Here is a 21,313-nt window from a genome sequence, read left to right on the forward strand (position 1 = left end):
TCTGCCCATTTATTTCTTTTTTCAAAGTGTACACATTTCTCAACATTGAATCTCATCTGCCACTTCTTTGCCCATTCTCCTAAACTATCTAATTCTCTCTGCAACCTTCCTATTCCTTCAATACTCCCTACTCCTCCACCTATCTTGGTGTCATCTGCAAACTTAGCCACAAAACCATTTAGTCCATCATCGAAATCATTAACGTACAAAGTAAAAAGAAGTGGCCCCAACACTGACCCCTGAGGAACACCACTAGGAACCGGTAACCAACCAGAACAGGATCCCATTATTCCCACCCTTTGCTTTCTGCCAATCAGCCAATGCTCCACCCATTCCAATATCCTACCTGAAATCCCATGAGGTCTCATCTTATTAATCAGTCTCTTGTGCGGCACCTTGTTGAAGGCCTTTTGAAAGTCTAAATACACAACATCCACAGCCTCTCCCTCATCCACCCTACCTGAGATTTCCTCAAAAAGCTCCAATAGGTTGGTCAGGCAGGATCTTCCCTTCATGAAACCATGCTGGCTTGGGCCTATCTTGCCTTGTACCTCCAGGTATTCCATAACCTCATCCTTGAGGATCGATTCCAATAACTTACCCACCACTGATGTCAGACTAATAGGTCTGTAATTTCCATTATGCTGCCTCCCACCCTTCTTATACAGCGGAACTACATTTGCGACCTTCCATTCCTCCGGAACCATGCCGGAGTCTATCGATTCCTGGAAAATTATCACCAATGCCTCCGCAATCTCTGAAGCCACCTTTTTCAGGACCCGGGGGTGTACCTCATCTGGTCCAGGAAACTTATCTGTCTTTAGTCCATTTAGCTTCCCGAGCACTTTCTCTCTAGTAATCTTAACTGAATTCAGTTCTATCCCCTGAGATCCCTGACTATCCGGTATATTGCTGGTGTCCTCCACAGTGAAGACCGATGCAAAATACTCATTTAGTTCCTCTGCCATCTCTCTGCTATCCATTATAACCTCTCCTGCATCGTTTTCAATTGGTCCTATATCAACCTGTGTCTCTCTTGTACTCTTCAGATATTTAAAAAAAAACTTGGTATCTTTTTGAATGTTATCTGCCAACTTCCTTTCATAATTCATCTTTTCTTTCCTAATGACCTTCTTAGTTTCTTTCTGTAAGTTTTTAAAAGTTTCCCAGTCTTCTGATTTCCCACTAATTTTTACTTCCTTGTATGCCCTCCCTTTTGCTTTTATTTTAGCCTTCACCTCTCTCGTTCTCCACATTTGTGCCATTTTTCCATTCATAACCTGTTTTCTTGGAATATATCTATCCTGCATTTCCCTTATTTCTTGTAGAAATTCCATCCATTTCTGCTCTGCCGTCTCTCCAACTAGCTTACTTTTGCAGTCAGTTTGGGCCAGTTCCTCTCTCCTGCCACTGTAACTTCCTTTGTTCCACTGAAATATCGACACATCTGATATCAGCTTCTCCTTTTCAAATTTGAAACTGAACTCCATCATATTGTGATCACTAGTTTCTAATGGTTCCTTTACCTTTAGTTCCCTCATCACCTCCAGTTTGTTACACAGCACCCAATCCAAAACAGCCGATCCCCTGGTGGGCTCATCAACAAGTTGCTCCAAAAAGTCATCCCTTAGACCTTCCACAAACGCGCTCTCCTGAGATCCACTGCCTTCCTGGCTTTCCCAATTCAGTTTCATGTTAAAATCCCCCATAATTATCTTGACGTTGTCTCTCTGACACGCTTTTTCTATTTCTAGCTGTAACTTATAGTCCACATCCCGGCTGCTGTTAGGGGGCCTATATATCACTGCTATTATTGTCCTTTTACCCTTGCCATTTCTTAGCTCCGCCCATAATGATTCCACTTCTTCTGACCCTATGTCCCTTCTCTCTATTCCGCCTGTCTTTCCTATACACTGTGTACCCCTGGACATTTAGTTCCCACTCACAGTCTTCCTTAAGCCATGACTCGGTGATTGCTACAATGTCATATTTTTTGACCTGTAGCTGTGCCACTAGGTCATCCACCTTCTTCTCCCAGAGGGTTGTGAATTTGTGGAATGCACTGCCTCAGAGGGCAGTGGAGGCCAGTTCTCTGGGCACTTTCAAGAAGGAGCTAGATGGGTTTCTTATAGATAGGGGAATCAAGGGATATGGGGACAAGGCAGGAACAGGATATTGATTGTTGAGGATCAGCCATGATCTCAAAATGGCGGTGCAGACTCGTAGGGCCGAATGGTCTACTTCTGCTCCTATTGTCTATTGTCTATTATTTCTGCTGTTACGTGCGTTAAAATATAGTACGCTTAGACCAGTATCTGCTGCTGATTTCGCTGTATATCTATTGTTCAGCAAATTATCCTGTCTTTTCACCCGCCTGTCTTTCTTTCCATCTTCACTGCACACTGTCTCAGACTTGCTCCTATATACCTCTTCCTCTATCTTAACATCCTGGTTTCCTTCCCCCTGCCAAATTAGTTTGAACCCTCCCCAAAAGCTATATTAAACATTCCCGCCAGGATATTGGACCCCTTGGAGTTCAGGTGTAACCCATCCTTTGTGAATAGGTCATACCTCTCCCAAAAAAGGTCCCAATGATCCAAGAATCTGAAGCCCTGCCCCCTGCACCAGTCTCTCAGCCACACATTCATCTGCCATAGCTTTCTATTCTTACTGTCATTAGCACGTGGCACAGGTAGTAACCCTGAGATTACTACCCTGGAGGTCCTGCTTCTCAACCTTCTTCCTAGCTCCTTGTAATCTTCCTTCAGGACCTCCTCTCTTTTTCTACCTATGTTATTGGTACCTACATGTACCAAGACTTCTGGTTGATCACCCTCTCCCCTCAGAATATTCTGGACCCGGTCCGAGACATCCCATACCCTGGCACCAGGGAGGCAACACACCATCCGGGTATTGCTGTCAGGTTCGCAGAATCTCTTATCTGTTCCCCTCACTATAGAATCCCCAATGACCACTACATTTCTCCTTTCCTGCTGGACCATGGCATCAGGTACGGTGCCAAACTCCTGTTTGCCATGGTCTTCCTCTGTCAGGTCATCCTCTCCAATGGAATCTAAAATGAGATACCGATTCTTGAGGGGGACCACCACAGAGGTACTCTCTACATAATCTTTGTAGCTTCTGTCTATCTCCTCCTCACTCTCCCTAATCAGTCAAAGGTCATCGAGCTGCTGCTGCTCCAGAATCTCAACATATTCCTTGAGGAAAAAAAGATTGACTAAAAATTTGGTCAGTGGCTGAGGAATGGAGTTTGTGGAGGGACTGAAGACAATGCCTTGGGTTTTCCTAATATTCACCGGGAGAAAGTATATGCTTAACCAGATGAAAAACACGATGATGCTGGAGGAATTCAGCAGGCCAGGCAGCATCTGTGGAGAAAAGCAGGTGGTCAATGTTTCAGGTCAGGACCCTTCTTCAGGACTGAAGATAGGAAAAGGGGAAGCCCAATACATAGAAGGAAAAGCAGAGCAGTGATGGGTGGACAAAGGAGGGGAGGCGGGGTGGGCACAAGGTGGTGATAAGTAGAGGCAGGTAAGAGATAGTGATAGGCAGGTGTGGGGGAGGAGGGGAGAGCAGATTCACTGGAGGAAGGGTCAAAGGTAGGGAGGAAAAAAGGGGTAGGAAAATGAGAGGCTAGGAAAGGGAAAGAAAGAAGAGGCATGGTTGGGGGGGGGGGGGGAATGTAATTGAGAGGATTACTTTAAGTGGGAGAATTCAATGTTCATGCTGTTAGGCTGCAAAGTTCCAAGACGGAAAATGAGGTGTTGTTCCTCCAGTTTGCGCTTGGACTTCTCCTGGCTGTGGAGGAGGCCAAGGACTGACATATCAGTGATAGTGTGGGAGGGGGAGTTGAAGTGACTGGCAACGTGGAGATACAGATTACGGTTACAGACAGAGCGCAGGTTTTCTACGAAATGGTCACTTAGTCTGCGTTTGGTCTCGCCAATGTAGTGGAGGCCACACTTGGACCACCAAATGCAGTAGATGATATTAGGGGAGGTGCAGGTAAATCTGTCTCACCTGAAAGGACTGTTTGGGTCCCTGGATGGAGGTGGTGTAGGGGCAGGTGTTGCACCTATGGTGGGGCATGGAAAGTCCCCAGGGAGGAAGCGGGATTAGTGGGGAGGGAGCTGTCCCTGCAAAATGCAGAAAGGGATGGGGAAGATATGCTTGGTGCTGGGGTCCTGTTGGAGATGGCAAAAGTGGCAGAGAATGATGTTTTGGATACGTAGGCTGGTAGGATGAAATGTGAGGACAAGGGGGACGCTATTCCTGTTGGGTCTGGGAGGGATGGGGCAGAGGTGTGGGAAATGGCAGAGATGTGGGTGTGAGCTCACTCGACCACAGTTAGGGGGGAGGTCACGGTTAGTAAAGAAATTGCACATCTCGGATGTCCTGGAGTGGAAAGCCTCATCATGGGAGCGGATGTGGCAGAGGCAGAGAAATTGAGAAAAGGGGATAGCGTCCTTGCAAGAGACAGGGTGGGAGGAGCTGTAATTGAGGTAGCTGTGGGCATCAGAGGGTTTGCAGAAGATGTTGATAGATAAGATAATCTCCTGAGATGGAGACAGAAAGATCAAGGAAGGAGAGAGGGGTGTCAGAAGTGTTTTCAAATATATATACTTAGGACATGGGAAGAAATTCAGGAGGACCTCTTTTACAGATTTCACTCAGTTGCTTGCTCATTGCCAACAAGATTGAGAAACTAGCTGGTTGCCAAGATGAAAACAAAAATAACAGGGGTTTGGAAAATGAACAGCGGAGAAGGAATTGCTTGTAACTCTTTCACTTAGTGAGATAGGTAGAATGGGCAGGTAGCTGCCTTTTGTGCAAATATCATTAAGCTAACTGATATTATTAAGGTTTGTTTCACTCAAGGATTCACCTTTCAAAGTTGCTAGAACCACTACCTTGAAAAAGCACCTAACTTGATAAACCCATCCTTATTGGGCCACTATTACATTAGGGGAAGATAAGGGGTGTTGAGGTGTTTATGGGGGTATGGAAGCAGTCAGATAGCATGGATGGCAGTAGATATGATTGGAAGGCTGAGAGAGCACTGCTGCTGTTTCTGGCTCTTGACCAGTTCTCTCAAGTTGTCAGAGTGACTCTCACCTCTCTTAAACTGCCTGTTTTCCTGAATCCTTGATAACCCAGCATGTTGTTGCTAAATGTAAATCTCTGGTTAAATTTAAGGCAAACAGTCTTGTTAATACACTTTAATGCAGGGATCACTCATCACCACTACCAACTACAACAGTCATCATTCCCCCATCGACTGGATTGCTCAGGTAAATGCCTTCACTGCACTGCATATAAGCTATAGGGAGTAGAAACTCCCTCTGAAATGATCTGCCTTGCTCCCTGTTAATCTGACCCCTTCCATACTCCAAACATAACGTGCCTTCATTAGAACAAGAAATGTTTCATGGTTGGTGTCAATATACATTTTGAAAACTGCCTCTTGGCCCTCTCCTCACAGTCTGGTGGGAGGGGGCTGTGGTTCACTCCTGCATTCAACCTACATTATGAACACAGCTTTCCTACTCGGTGAAGGAAAGCAGAATCTTCTTTCATTCCAGTGCTTTCAAATTTATTGAGCTCCATTGGACATTCTCTTTTTTCTCTTTCAGGTGATTATTATAGAGATGCCTTCCAAGATCCTGATATCCAGCGATTCAGGGTAATTGTGCACATTGATCTGGATTGCTTCTATGCTCAAGTGGAAACAATGCAACATCCTGAATACAGAGGAATGCCTTTGGGTAATTAAACATTTCATTGTTACTTTTAAATGGAAAGTTTCACATTATATAGTAGCATTTGTGATATATTAATTGTAGCAAGCCCACTTGAAGACTTTGTTGGTCAGCATAGGATTGGTCTGGAATTGTGTACGCAGCCCAGGAAGGTATCTGCCTTCTCCTCTGAACTTAATTGTCTGTAGCTCCAAACGCCATCAATTTCATAACGTTGACAACCCAGCTCACTCTGCCACCTAATATTTAACTTAACTGGGAATTTAAGTCCCAAGTGGATAGTTGAAAATGTGCAGTCTGGTGAACTGCAGTGGGAGGAGCCAGCTGTCCACTCAAACTGCGTATCCAGAGTAACTCTACAGCCCTGATTCTGCAAAGATTAGTGGGCCTGGGTTGGATCAGGGTGGAGTTGATGGAAATGTGGATTGGAAGTTGTTGGTATTGGATGGGACGAGACTTGGAACTGGGGGTGGAGATATAGCCCATCAATGGTCCCAAATATTGATTTTGGGGCCTGGAGCAACAGGAGTGCACTTACAATCTCCACAGTGGTGAAGTTGCCAGGTTTTACTGAGTGCAGCAATTAATTAGATATTTGTAGCGACTCACCGTCTGAGCAAGCAAACCGGCTCGGCGGTCGGGTCACGCGTCGTCGGAGCGGCGAGGCCCAAGATGGCGGTGGGCCTTCGTCTTCCCCGAGCGACAGGGAGAACTCACGCGCGGGAAAGACTTGATGATGTACAGTATACGTCATTGCCGTTTTGAGTGGGCGGGAACAGGCTCTCTTAAAAGGCCCGCGCAAGGCGGGAAAATAAACCAGTTCTTGTTCTGAAACCCTTTGACTAGTGTCTTGCTTTTCACATCGCGGTAGCAGCCGCTACATTGGTGACCCCAACGGTCCAAACGGATCTTGGACCCCCACAATGGACGACAACACAATAGCCAACGCAATGGCACTCAAGCTGCCCACCTTTTGGATGCTTCGTCCCAGCGTCTGGTTCGACCAGGCCGAAGCACAATTCCACCTTCAGCAGATCACCACCGACTCCATGAAGTACTACCACGTGGTCAGCTCTCTGGACCAGGAGACAGCCGCCCAGGTTGGAGACTTCATCCAGTCTCCTCCGGAGGAAGATAAGTACCCAGCTTTCAAAGAACTTCTGATTCGGACCTTCGGCCTCTCCCGTCGTGAGCGCGCCGCCCGCCTGCTTCATCTCGATGGCCTGGGGGACAGATCCCCATTCGCCCTAATGAATGAGATGCTGGCATTGGCCGAGGGACACAAGCCCTGCCTAATGTTCGAACAGGCCTTCCTCGAACAACTACCCGATGACATTCACCTGCTGTTAGCCGACGCCGACTTCAGCAACCCATGTGAGGTGGCTGCCCGGGCAGATGTCCTGCGGAAGGCCAAATGCGAGAGTGGTTTGTCCATTGGCTAAATCGCCAGGCCGTGAGCCCGCCACGAGCCCAACGCCCGCCTCAGCCAGTCCCAGGAACCGAGCGACCACACCCCAGAAACACAGACGACGACACTGGCGACCAGCTGTGTTTCTACCATCAGAGGTGGGGCATGGAGGCCCGTCGATGCCGCCCACCCTGCAAGTTTCAGGGAAATGCCAGGGCCAGCTGCCGCTGACGGCTACGGCGGCTGGCCGCTGACAAAGCCTCCTATTCGTTCAGGACAAGCAGTCTGGGCGGCGTTTCCTCGTTGATACTGGAGCAGAGGTGAGTATTTTGCCCCCGACCGGCCGTGACACTCATAACAGGCACAAGGTCCTGTACCCAATGCTGCAAACAGCACAACGATACGGACTTTCGGTACCTGTATGCTTCAATTACAATTCGGCGGCAGCCGTTTTACCTGGACCTTTACCCTTGCCACCGTCGCCCGACCACTTCTAGGAGCCGATTTCCTTCGGGCCCACAACCTGTTAGTCGACCTGCGAGGGAAGCGGTTAGTTCACTCCAGAACTTTCCAGACCTACCCCCTGGGAGAAACCAGCCTACCAACCCCGCGCCTGGACTCCATTTCCCTGTCTGGCAACGAGTTCACCAAGCTCCTAGCCGAATTCCCATCAGTTTTGGCACCTCAGTTTACAAATTCTAGGCCCAAACACGGGATGCAACACCACATCATTACCACAGGGCCACCCCTTCATGCCCGAGCACGACGACTACCTCCAGACAAGCTCCACCTGGTAAAGGAAGAGTTCCGTCGCATGGAGGAGCTGGGGATTGTTCGCAGGTCAGACAGCCCCTGGGCCTCCCCCCTGCACGTGGTCCCCAAAGCCACCGGTGGGTGGAGGCCCTGCGGCGACTACCGCAGGCTGAATGACGCCACCACTCCGGACCGCTACCCCATCCCTCACATCCAGGACTTTGCAGCGAACCTACATGGGGCCCGCATCTTCTCCAAAGTGGACCTTGTTCAGGGATACCACCAAATCCCGGTCCATCTGGATGACGTCCCCAAAACTGTGATTATCACCCCATTCGGCCTTTTCGAATTCCTTTGAATGCCGTTCGGCCTTAAGAATGCTGCACAGACTTTCCAACGGCTGATGGACACGGTAGGCCAAGACCTGGACTTCGTGTTCATTTACTTAGATGACATGCTAATCGCCAGCCATGACCACCAAGAACACCTTTCCCACCTCCACCAACTGTATTCCCATCTCCGTGATTTCGGCCTCACGATCAACCCGGCCAAGTACCAATTCGGACTTGACTCTATTGATTTCCTTGGCCACAAAATCACCAGCGACGGGGCAACACCCCTACCTGCCAAGGTAGACGCTATCCACCATTTTGCCCGCCCCAACACGGTCAAAGGCCTACAGGAATTCCTTGGGATGGTCAACTTCTACCATCGGTTCATCCCTGCAGCAGCCCGTATCCTGCGCCCTATGTTCTCACTGATGGCTGGTAAGGGCAAGGACATCGCCTGGAACGACGAGGCTGCGGCTGCCTTTGTTAAGGCCAAGGATGCCCTGGCAGATGCCACAATGCTGGTACACCCTAGGACAGACGTCCAAACCGCCCTCACGGTGGACGCATCCAACACCACGGTTGGTGGGGTACTGGAACAACTAATCAAAGGCCGTTGGCAACCCTTGGCATTTTTCAGCAAGCACCTTAGACTACCCGAACTGAAATACAGCGCTTTTGATCGGGAACTTCTAGCACTGTACCTGGCGGTCCGGCATTTCCAGTACTTTCTAGAAGGCAGGCCTTTCACCGCTTTCACTGACCATAAGCCTGTGTCCTTCACCTTCTCCAAAGTCTCCGATCCCTGGTCAGCTCGTCAACAGAGACATTTGTCCTACATTTCCGAATTCACAACGGATATCCAACATGTCTCCGGAAAGGACAACGTCGTTGCTGACGCACTTTCCAGACTGACCATCCACAACCTGTCCCTGGGTGTTGACTACACGGCCCTGGCTGACGCACAGCAAGCCGACGATGAGCTGCCCAGCTACAGAACCGCAGTCTTGGGCCTGCAGCTCCAAGATTTCTTGGTTGGTCCATGTCGGCAGACCCTCCTTTGCGATATCGCAACAGGTCAACCTGGCGGAAACGCGTTTTCGACTCAATACATGGGTTGGCGCACCCGTCCATCAGATCAACTGTCCGACTGGTCACCAGCAAGTTTGTCTGACATGGCCTACGCAAACAGGTCAGTGAGTGGGCCAGGACCTGTCCGCACTGCCAGACATCGAAAATCCAACGACACACCAAAGTTCCGCCACAGCAGTTCGAGCCTACCCGAGAAGGTTCGACCACATCCACGTTGACCTCGTTGGCCCTCTGCCGGTTTCAAGAGGAGCCCGGTACCTCCTTACCATTGTGGACCAGTTCATGAGGTGGCCAGAGGCAACCCCTCTATCTGACATCAGGACTGATTCCTGCGCCCAGGCGCTGCTCACAACTTGGATCTCACATTTTGGTGTTCCGGCCCACATCACTTCAGACAGAGGCACCCAATTTACCTCCAGCCTCTGGTCTGCATTAGCGAACATGCTGGGGACACAGCTGCACACCACCATGGCCTACCACCCTCAATCAAACGGGTTAGTGGAACGTTTCCACTGCCATCTCAAATCAGCCTTGATCGCCCACCTGAAGGGTCCTAACTGGGTCGACGAACTGCCTTGGGTCCTGCTTGGCATAAGCACTGCCTCCAAGGAAGACCTCCATGCTTCGTCAGCTGAACTTGTGTACAGGGCGCCCCTGGTCGTCCCAGGGGATTTCATACCCGCCCTTCGGGACCAAGGGGAACAACCCACGGCAGTCCTGCAAAGACTGTGCGAGAGGCTCGGCAACTTGGCCCCGATTCCCACTTCGCGGCACGGTCAAGCCCCATCCTGTAAGCCCAAAGAACTATGAGACTGTAAGTTTGTTTTCGTTTGCAGGGGCAAACCTCGGGCACCGTTGCAATGACCATACGAGGGGCCGTTCTGAGTCATCAGGAATAATGGATCCACCTTTAGTTTGGACATTGGGGGCAAGGAACAGGTCTTCACGACGGACTGCCTCAAACCGGCCCATTTAGATCTACAACAACTGGTCGAGGTTCCAGCACTGCGACGCAGAGGCCAACCTCCTAAGCAACAGCTAACACAGCCCGCAGACCTTGGGGACCATATCGCTGGTTCTTGGGGGGTGGGGGTGGGGGGGGGCATTGTGTAGCGACTCACCGTCCGAGCAAGTGAACCGGCTCGGCGGTCGGGTCGCACGTCGTCGGAGCGGCGAGGCCCAAGATGGCGGTGGGCCTTCATCTTCCCCGAGCGACGGAGAACCTGTGCGCGGGAAAGATTTGATGACGTAGCATATACGTCATTGCCGTTTTGAGTGGGCAGGGACAGGCTCTCTTAAAAGGCCCGCGCAAGGCGGGAAAATAAACCAGTTCTTGTTCTGAAACCCTTCGACTAGTGTCTTGTTTTTCACATCGCGGTAGCAGCCGCTACATATTCAAGAGTTCTGGCCTGAATTAGATCTCTTAAATGTTGAAGGAATTGGGAGCATTAAAATGGCATTGGTTTTAAGAAGAAATTTAATAAAGGCTTTAAAATGTCCTCAGGTTTTCAGAGAATGAACAGAGAAAGATTATTCCTCTGGTTGGAGAATCCACAAGTAGGGGCACCTACATAAAATTGTCACAAGTTAGAGTGGATGAGATGAATTTCTTTACATGGAATGTTTCTTGAAGTGGTATATGTGCCACATTGATTGACCGAGGAAGAGTTTTCTCCTTTAAGAAAAGCAGTTCTCAATTTGAAGCAATGAAAGGTGCAAGGTATGGATATGCACTTAGGGTTAGTTGCTCGAATAAAGACAAGCATCACACCAATGGAGGTGAATTCCTTTAGATAAGTGTGCAATCCAGTTTTCTGTTTCTGGCGGCACTTGGGCTACCAGGCTTGTTAGGCTACTCTTTGCGGGGGACAGTACTCTTCATTGACAAAGAGTAGAGCTGTTTATTGCCTCTCCACATTCAATGTGTCTTCAAGCACAGCCTCTCTGAATCTAGCTGTGTGTGGTTGACAACCCATACATGTCGATGTGAGGAAAGGGGATGTGCTGGAACTACTGAGAAACCTTAGGATAGTTAAGTCACTGGGACTGGACGGGATATATCCAAGGTTATTACGGGAAGCTAGGGAAGAGATTGCTGCACCTTTGGCGACGATCTTTGCGTCCTCACTGGCCACAGGAGTAGTGCCAGATGATTGGAAGGTGGCAAATGTTGTTCTTCTGTTTAAGAAAGGGAGTAGGGACTACCCTGGAAATGACAGACCAGTGTGTCTTACTTCATTGGCAGGCAAATTACTGGAGAAGATCCTTAGAGACAGCATTTATGGGCATTTAGAGAAGCATAGGCTGATTATTGAGTCAGCATGGCTTTCTGAGGGGCAGATCGTGCCTCACGAGCCTGATTGAATTCTTTGAGGATGTGACAAAGCACATTGATGAAGGTAGAGCAGTGGATGTGGTGTACATGGATTTTAGTAAGGCATTTGATAAGGTTCCTCATGGAAGTCTAATTCAGAAAGTCAGGAGGCATGGGATCCAGGGAAACTTGGCTGTGTGGATTCAGAATTAGCTCGCCCATAGAAGATAGAGGGTGGTGGTAGATGAAGCATATTCTACCTGGAGGTCAGTGACCAGTGATGTTCTGCGGGGATCTGTTCTGGGACCCCTGATCTTTGTGATTTTTTTTATAAGTGACTTGGATGAGGATGTGGAAGGATGGGTTAGTAGGTTTGCTAATGATACAAAGGTTGGTGGTATGGATAGTGTAGAAGGTTGCTGTAGATTACAACAGGATATTGATAGAATGCTGAGCTGGGCTGAGAAGTGGCAAATGGAGTTCAACCTGGTTAAGTGTGAAGCGATACACTTCAGGAGAGCGAATTTGAAGGCAGAATACAAGGTTAATGGCAGGACTCTTAGCAGTGTGGAGGAACAGAGGGATCTTGGGATCCACATCCATAGATCCCTCAAGGTTGCCATGCAGGTCAATAGGGTTGTTAAGAAGGCGTGTGGAGTGTTGGCCTTCGTTAGTCAGGGTATTGAGTTCAAGAGCCGCGAGGTGATGTTGAAGCTCTATAGAACTCTGGTCAGACCATACTTGGAGTATTGTGTTCCATTCTGGCCATTATAGAAAGGATGTGGAAGCTTTAGAGAGGGTGCAGAGGAGATTTACCAGGATGTTGCCTGGATTTGAGAGCATGTCTTATAAAGACAGGTTGAGTGAACTAGGGCTTTTCTCTTTGGAGAGAAGGAGGATGAGAGGTGACTTGATAGAGGTGTACAAGATAATAAGAGGCATAGATTGAGTGGACAGTCAGAGACTTTTTGCCAGTGCGACAATGGCTATCACGAGGGGACATAATTTTAAAGTGATTGGAGAAAGGTATAAGGGGGATGTCAAGGGTAAGTTTTTTACACAGAGAATGGTGGGTGCGTGGAACACACTGCCGACAGAGGTTGTGGGGCAGATACATTAGATAGAACCATGAATGATAGAGAAATAGAGGGCTATGTGGGAGGGAAGGGTTAGATAGATCTTAGAGCAGGATAAAATGTCGGCACAACATTGTGGGCCGAAGGGCCTGTACTGTGCTGTATAGTGTTAATCCTGCATCACACAGCTACATGGCTCTTGTATCCTTTTCCATCTTGCAGTCATTAATGCAGTTTGAAGGATTGTTTAGAAAAAAGAATTTCTACTCTGATCTTTTACAAATGCCATCTATTTTTTTTCTTTCAGCTGTTCATCAGAAACATTTGGTGGTCACTTGTAATTATGAAGCCAGGAAGTATGGAGTTAATAAAATAATGTCGGTCAGCGTAGCCAAAGACAGGTGCCCCCATGTGATCCTTATCTGTGGAGAAGACTTGACACCCTACAGGGAAGTATCATATCAAATCACAGGTACTTGCAACCTCTATCAAAAATAACCAAATAGTTGCAATATTTGTTTTTATTTTCTCTTCACAATGTTTTTGCTTATATTTTTAATATGTTCCCACCACTCCATTTTTGATTTTTCTTTCCCCTTCTCATATAGGCTGTGCAGTTTCAAAAGTGCAAATTGTCCTCTGGTGTCTCATTCAAGTAGACATTTTCCTGTTTGAATTCAGTAGGTGTCAGTAAATTACTAAACTCAAAAGGCATTAAAGCCGAGCCTCTTTCTGTGCTCACTTGTCATGTGCAAGTACAGCTGGTATCACTGGATAGTGACAAAGAACAGAAAGCCTGGATGACTTTGTTTCTCTTGCCAAGTTCAAGGACACTTTAATGCTCCTGGTCTAGAAATGTACTGCTTGTTAAATCATGGAAAACAAATCGGGGTGGAGAGGTTGCAGATGAAATTCCCAAGAAAGGTGGGATAGGGAGAGTCCAGCTTTATTTGATCAGGACCTTGGTGGTTGGATCAGCTGACTGGGGAGGCTGGGCATGGTGATGGGAGGCCTGAACTGGGTGGAGGTTTACACCTGGGCAGAGGATGGTGTGGGAGCAGGAATATGTAGAAAACATAAAGGTGTAACCCTGGCCATTTACCAGCTCAGGCTGACCACTGAGTTGATGTGAAGAGGGCCTCAGCTGTGTTATGAAGGCTTGCTTTTGCTTGAGTGGCCTGTGTTGTCCGCAGGCTGCACATTTAGAAATGAATATCCTGCAAGCTATATTAGAATATGCAGTGAGGTCTATTACTCTATAACCTCCACATGTAACCTTATCATAGTTTTGGAGGATCAGAACCAAACTGGACTCATTCGGGAGCTGCACTGTATGTATCCCCAATCACATTTATCAGTTGGGTTTTGATCTCCTTTGCCTAACACATAACAATGTTTTGCTTTGCAAAAGAATTCCTAGCATTAAATTTGCAAATTCAATATTTCTTGGCAATCAAATTGTAGGTCCCTAATATTATAATTTTAGTTTGCTGAACCCTGAGCTGAGACATTAATAGAGGCCGTTATTAATCAAAAGCTGACATTAATTGAGCCAGTTTATGAGCCGTTGTTCAAGAAACAATGCCATCAATCTTTGTATCATCTGTGAACTTACCAATCATTACTTCCTACCTTCAAATCCAGATTGTTAATGTATGTCACAAACATCAAGAATCCACCACTCTATGGTGTACCACTGATCATGAGTTTACAATTTCAAAAGCAATCCTTGAAATTACTCCCTCTGCCTCCTCTTGCCAAGGCAATTTTGGATCCAATTTGCTAAATTGCCCTGGATGCTATCGGCTCCTACCTTCGCACTGGCCTCTCATGTGGGTTCGTGTCAAAGGTATTGCTGAGGTCCATCTACTGTGCTGCCCTCAACACACTTAGTTGCCTCCTTCAAAAACTTAATGAAATTACTCCAGAAATTTAACCAAAACAGCCACTTTACATGATTCATTTTACATGATTGATTTTACATGACCATCTCTGTGAAGATAATCAGAAGGGTGTGTCTAGGCATTGCTGCCTTGTTTATCTGAAAAACTGCTGCTAAATTTGATGTTGATGATAGTTCTGTTTGGTAAGTTGTGTAGTATCTGCATATTATCACATAATGCAGGAATTACAAATGCTGTAGATTTACCTTGCGTATGGAAAGTGTTTCTGAGGATCTTGCAGGTTTAGATGTGAAGGACTCAAAAGTTTCCTTTATTCCTGCCAATACAGCTGAATGTGGTTCAAAAACAACGAGAGAAATATTATTTGTCTCTAGGTGGCCTAAAACACATATTGCCAATATTCAATACATTTTCCACTGGACAGCACTGTTCTGTCCCACAAGTAGGGAACTGTTGAAGTGAAAAAAATACACAATTATTTTTTGATGTTGCAGCAAATGGACAAATCAGTACTTTAAGTTTGTTTGATACATACTTTGCACTTAATCAATAAAACCTCTTCTACATAGAAAAAACAAAACAGTATGGGGGTTGAAATCTTTAGTTTGCTGCAGTTAAATGGGTGCCATAGCTTCAGTTGATCATTGTACATTCCATCCAACATTTGCTTCCATTGATTTCACAGTATTTGAGAGATCAAGATTCTGCTACGTAGTAGATATCCATTCAAAAAATGGGAGAGAAGCAAGAAGTCAATGTAGCACTGTTGATGGGAATTGTCAGGCACAATTTCTCACTTGCAGAAACATGGGTTAAAAACAAATCACATTGAACCTGTTTTGTTTAATATGATGAAATAACAGAGAAGGTTGATGAAAGGCATGTAATAAGTTACCAGAAAACAGACATCTGGAAAAATACTTAAAATAAAAAAGTTAAAATGCGTCAAGTGATTAAATACACCTAAGTAAACCCAATTCAGGAAAACATAAATTAACTGAGAATTACTTAGTGCATATTGTGGGTAGGGTTGTCATTGGCATGGCCAGCATTAATTGCCGGTACTTAATTGTCTTTAAGAAAATGGTGGTAAGCTATCTTCTGTAATTGCTGTGGTCCTGATGGAGAAGGTGCCTGTGCTGTTGGGCAGGATGCTTCTAGGATGATGAAGAAAGAGCAATATATTTCCAAGTCAGTGTGGTGTGTGATTTGGAGGGGAATTGCAGAGACATAGAATCATACAGCACAGAAATGGGCCCTTCGGCCCACCACATCCATGCTGACTGTTGTACCTATCTATAACAATCCCATCTGATCACTTTTAGGTCTGTGGCCTTCTATACCTTAGCTATTCAAATACCTCTCTAGACGCCTCTTAAACATTGTGATTGTATCAGACTCCACCACCTCCTCTGGCAGCGTGTTCCAGATATCAAGCACTCTCTGTGTTTAAAACTTTACCCTCTTACCCCCTCTAAACCTCTCTCACCTTAAACCGATGCACAATTCCTCTTTTCTTATAGAGAATTTCACTGACTTTCACTTCCCCGGTACTGAATTCTGCATCTACAAAGTCTGTTTCCTTTGCGAATACTGATGAAGAGTATTCATATTGGATCTTACCTATACCTTTGGCTCCATGCATAAATTGCCCATGTTGCCCCTATTGAATCCTACTTTTTCCCTGGTTGTTTTTTTACCCTTAACATGCTTATAGAATGCCTTTGGATTTGCCTTAATCCTGTCAGCCAGTGATTTTTTTTTGTGACCTCTCTTAACTTTCCTTATTTCCTTTTTAAGCACTTCCCTACACTTTCATTATCTCCCTGTACCTGTCATATGCTTTTTTTTCTCTTTATCCAACCCTCAATGTACCTCAACATCCAGGGTTCCCTTTACTTGTTACTCCTGGCTTTGACCGTTAAAGGAATAAGTTGACCTTGAACTCTTGCTATTTCTTCTTTGAATGTAGATGTAGACTTGGCTGTAAGTAGATGCTCCCAATCTACCTTTACAAGGTCCTGCCCTATGTTAATGAAATTGACCTTCCTCAAAGACCTTTATTACTAGTCCATTCCTATCCTTTTCCATAACCACTTTAAAATGTAATAAGTTACGATCACTGTCTCCAAAATGATCCCCCACTGATACTCCCTCCACTAGACCAGCTACATTCCCCACAGTAAGGTCCAATAATGCTCCTCCCCCTGTTAATCTATTAACATACTGTGTTTTAAAAAAAAGCTCTTCTGGAAGCACTTCAAAAATTCCAGCCCTCTGAGCCTTTAAAGAGCTTAAGGCAATAATATTTGGGAAATTGAAATCTTGCATCACTAGAAATAGAAAGATAATGCAGCTAAATACGTGGCTAAGGAGATGGTGCAGGAGGGAGGGCTTCATGTTTCTGGACAATTGGGCTTTGTTCCAGGGAAGGTGGGACCTGTTCCGATGGGACGGTTCGCACCTGAACTGGAGGGAGACTAACATACTTGCGGGTAGGTTTGCTAGTGCAGCTCCGGGGGGTTAAACTAGATTCGCAGGGGGAGGGGAACCAGAGTGTTAGAGCAGATAGTGAGGTGGAGGAAGATAAAGGTCATGCGAGGACTACATGTATAGACAGAAATCAAAGGTTTGTGCGTGATAGAAATGTTCTCAGGTGCATCTATTTCAATGCAAGGAGTATTGTAGGTAAGGCGAATGAGCTTAGGGCGTGGATTGGCACGTGGGATTACGACATTATTACTATTAGTGAGACTTGGTGGCAGGAGGGGCAGGACTGGCAGCTTAATGTTCCGGGGTTCCATTGTTTCAGACGTGATAGAGGGGGAAGGATGAAAGAGGGAGGAGTGGCATTACTAGTCAGGGAAAATATCACAGCTGTGCGTTGACAGGACAGCCCGGAGGGCTCGTCTACAGAGGCCATATGGGTGGAGCTGAGGAATAGGAAAGGTGTGGCCACACTAATAAGGTTGTATTATAGACTGCCCAATAGTCAGAGAGAATTGGAGAAGCAAATCTGTAGAGAGATAGCAGACCGATTTGTAAGAAACAGAGAGTTGTAATAGTAGGGGATTTTAACTTTCCACATATTGACTGGGACTCCCACACTGTGAAAGGGCTGGATGTCTTGGAGTTTGTCAGATGTGTTCGGGAAGGTTTTCTAAATCAATATATAGACATACCAATGAGAGAGAATGCAATACTTGCTCTCCTATTAGGGAATCAGACAGGTCAGGTGACAGAAGTATGTGTAGGCAAACATTTTGGGTTCAGTGACCATAATGTCATTAGTTTCAAGTTAATTGTGGATAAGGGTAGGTCTGGTCCTCGAGCTGAGGTTCTAAATTGGAGAACGGCCAATTTTGTGGAAATGAGAAAGGATCTAGGAAGAGTGGATTGGGATAAGTTGTTTTCTGGCAAGGATGTGTTCAGTAAGTGGAATGCCTTCAAAGGCAAAATTTTGAGAGTGCAGAGTTTGCATGTTCCTGCCAGGATTAAAGGCAAAGTTAACAAGCATAGGGAACCTTGGTTTTCAAGGGATATTGGCGATCTGGTTAAGAAAACGAGAGAGGTGTATAGCAGGTATAGGCAACTAGGAACAAATGAGGAACTTGAAGAGTATAAAAAATGTAAGAAAATACTAAAGAAGGAAATCAGGAAGGCAAAAAGAAGACATGAGGTTGCTTTGGCAGATAATGTGAAGGTAAACCCGAAGGGTTTCTACAAGTATATGAAGAGTAAAAAGATAGTAAGGGACAAAATTGGTCCCCTAGAAGATCAGAGTGGTCGTCTATGTGTGGAGCCTCAGGAGATGGGGGAGATCTTAAACAGTTTTTTCGCATCAGTATTTACTCAGGAAACTGGCATAGTGGATATGGAAGGAAGGGAAACAGGCAATATTGTCATGGAACATATAGAGATTAAAGAGGAGGAAGTGCTTGCTGCTTTACAGCGAATAAAGGTAGATAAATCCCCCAGGCCTGATAAGATATTTCCTCGGACATTGAGAGAGACTAGTGTAGAAATTGCAGGGGCCCTGGCAGATATATTTAAAATGTCCTTAGCTACGGGTGCGGTGCCGGAGGACTGGAGGGTAGCTCATGTAGTTCCATTGTTTAAAAAAGGATCTAAAAGTAAACCAGGTTATAACAGGCCAGTGAGCCCAACATCAGTAGTGGGTAAATTATTGGAAGGTGTTCTAAGAGATCGGATATACAAGTATTTGGATAGCCAAGGGCTGATAAAGGATAGTCAGTATGGCTTTGTGCGTGGTAAATAGTGTTTAACGAATCTTGTAGAGTTTTTCGAGGAGGTTACCAAGAAAGTAGATGAAGGAAAGGCTGTGGATGTTGTCTACATGGACTTTAGTAAGGCCTTTGACAAGGTCCCACATGGGAGGTTAGTTCAGAAGGTTCAGACACTAGGTATCCATGGAGAGGTTGTAAACTAGATTTGAAATTGGCTGTGTGGGAGAAGACAGAGAGTGGTAGTGGATGATTGTTTCTCAGATTGGAGGCCTGTGACTAGTGGTGTGTCACAGGGATCTGTGCTGGGGCTATTGTTGTTTGTTGTCAATATCAATGATCTAGATGATAATGTGGTAAATTGGATCAGCAAGTTTGCTGATGACACTAAGATTGGAGGCGTAGTGGATAGCGAGGAAGGCTTTCGAAGCTTGCAGAGGGATCTGGACCAACTGGAAAAATGGGCCAGAAAATGGCAGATGGAATTTAATGCAGACAAGTGTAAGGTGTTGCATTTTGTAAGGGCAAATCAAGGTAGGACATACACAGTAAGTGGTGGAGCACTGAGGAGTGCAGAGGAACAAAGGGACCTGGAAGTTCAGATACATAATTGCCTGAAAGTGGCATAACTATATGAAGGATGTCAGTAAGATTGAAAGAGTGCAGAGGAGATTTACTAGTATGTTGCCAGGTCTTCAGGAGTTAAGTTACAGGGAAAGTTTGAACAGGTTAGGACTTTATTCCTTGGAGTGCAGAAGAATGAAGGGAGATTTGATAGGTTTACAAAATTATGAGGGGTATAGACAGAGTAAATGCGAGTAGGCTCTTTCCACTTAGATTAGGAGAGATAAGTACGAGAGGACATGGCTTTAGGGTATAAAGAGAAAAGTTTAGGGGGAACATTAGGGGGAACTTCTTCACTCAAAGAGTGGTGGGAGTGTGGAACGAGCTACCATCTGACGTGGTAAATGCGGGCTAACTCTTAAGTTTTAAGAATAAATTGGATAGATACATGGATGGGAGAGGTCTGGAGGGTTATGCACTGGGTGCAAGTCAATGGGACTAGCAGAATAATGTTTTGGCACAGACTAGAAGGGCCAAATGGCCTGTTTTCTGCACTGTAGTGTTCTCTGGTTCTATTACAATAACCCTGTTTATATTGCATCTCTGCCTACATTTTTGTTCCTCTATCTTCTGTTGACTATTGTAATATACCTCCATCAAGTGACAACACCCTTTTTGTTTCTAATCTGTACCCATATATCTTTGCTTGAGGAGTCCTCTAGGATATCCTCCCTCAGTACTGAAGTAATGCAAACCTTGACGAACATTGCAATACCTACTCCCCTTTTACACCCCACTCTGTCTGTACCCTGGGATATTTAGTTGCTTGTCCTGCCCACCCTTCAAGCACATCTCAGTGATGGCAACGATATCATAGACCCCCATGTTAAGTACAGCTTTTGAGTTCATCTATTTTATTTGTGATACCCCTTGCATTAAAATAAACGCAGTTTTGCTTTGAATTCCCTTGATGTACACTTACTCTATTGTTCTACCTACTGGACTTACTAATTCTCCTCCAGGTGATTGTACCTCTTCATCCCACTTGCGTCAGAAACAGCTTAAATAAAATAAATTACAGCGCAATGAGGATAGAATTGAACTGGGTTGATATATTAGCAGGAATGACAGTAGGCAAGCAGTGACAGACGTTTAAACAGAGAATTCATGACACTCAGCAAAAATATTCCATTAAGGTGGAAAGATTCAAAGAAGGGATGACCAACCATAGCAAACCAAAGAAGTTAAAGGGGGAATTAAGTTAAAGGAAAAAACAGAAGGAGGCAAAAGTTAGTGGGAGACCCGAAGACCAGGATAAATTTAAAATCCAGCAAAAGAATGGAGAAAAGATAATAAAAAGTGATCAAATAAACTATGAGGGAAAACTAGTGAGGAATATAAAAACAGGCAATAGCTGTTTCTTTTAGTAGATAGAAAGGAAAAGAAAGGTCCAGGTGAATATTGGCCCCCTAGAAATTGAAGAATAAGGAACCAACTGAGGAATTAAACAGATATTTTGCATCAATCATCATGGCAGAAGATACTGTGAGCATCTCACAAATACTGCATAGTACAGGGAGGTAATTAAATATCATCTCCCTCACTAGAGAAATGGTATTAGTCAAGTTAATGAGCTATAGTCCGATAAATGCCCTGGTTTGCATCCTAGGATACTAAAATAAGTGACTACTGAGATAGTGGATGCATTAGTTCTAATCTTCTAAAAGGTTTTAGATTCCAGGGAAATGCCAGAGAATTAGAAAACTATCAATGTGACGCCCCTATTCAAAAAAAGAGGGAGGCAAAAAGAGGGTAATTGTAGGTCAATCGGCTAACAACAATTGCTAGG

At 45.6% G+C, this 21,313-nt stretch overlaps 1 protein-coding gene across 3 annotated transcripts in view; it reads left to right on the forward strand.

Annotated features, from left to right (window-relative positions):
• The window catches only part of poli (polymerase (DNA directed) iota), a 67,773-nt gene that overhangs the window by 9,723 nt on the left and 36,737 nt on the right, over window positions 1-21,313 (forward strand). For all 3 annotated transcript variants that reach the window (XM_052042233.1, XM_052042249.1, XM_052042242.1), the window contains 2 exons: window positions 5,655-5,786; window positions 13,060-13,224. In XM_052042233.1, the coding sequence (XP_051898193.1) occupies window positions 5,753-5,786; window positions 13,060-13,224 (199 nt within the window). In that variant the 5' untranslated portion in view covers window positions 5,655-5,752. The remainder of the gene's footprint in view (window positions 1-5,654; window positions 5,787-13,059; window positions 13,225-21,313) is intronic.

The sequence above is a fragment of the Pristis pectinata genome, chromosome 2 (assembly GCF_009764475.1).
Source record: "Pristis pectinata isolate sPriPec2 chromosome 2, sPriPec2.1.pri, whole genome shotgun sequence".
In the NCBI taxonomy this organism is placed as follows: domain Eukaryota; kingdom Metazoa; phylum Chordata; class Chondrichthyes; order Rhinopristiformes; family Pristidae; genus Pristis; species Pristis pectinata.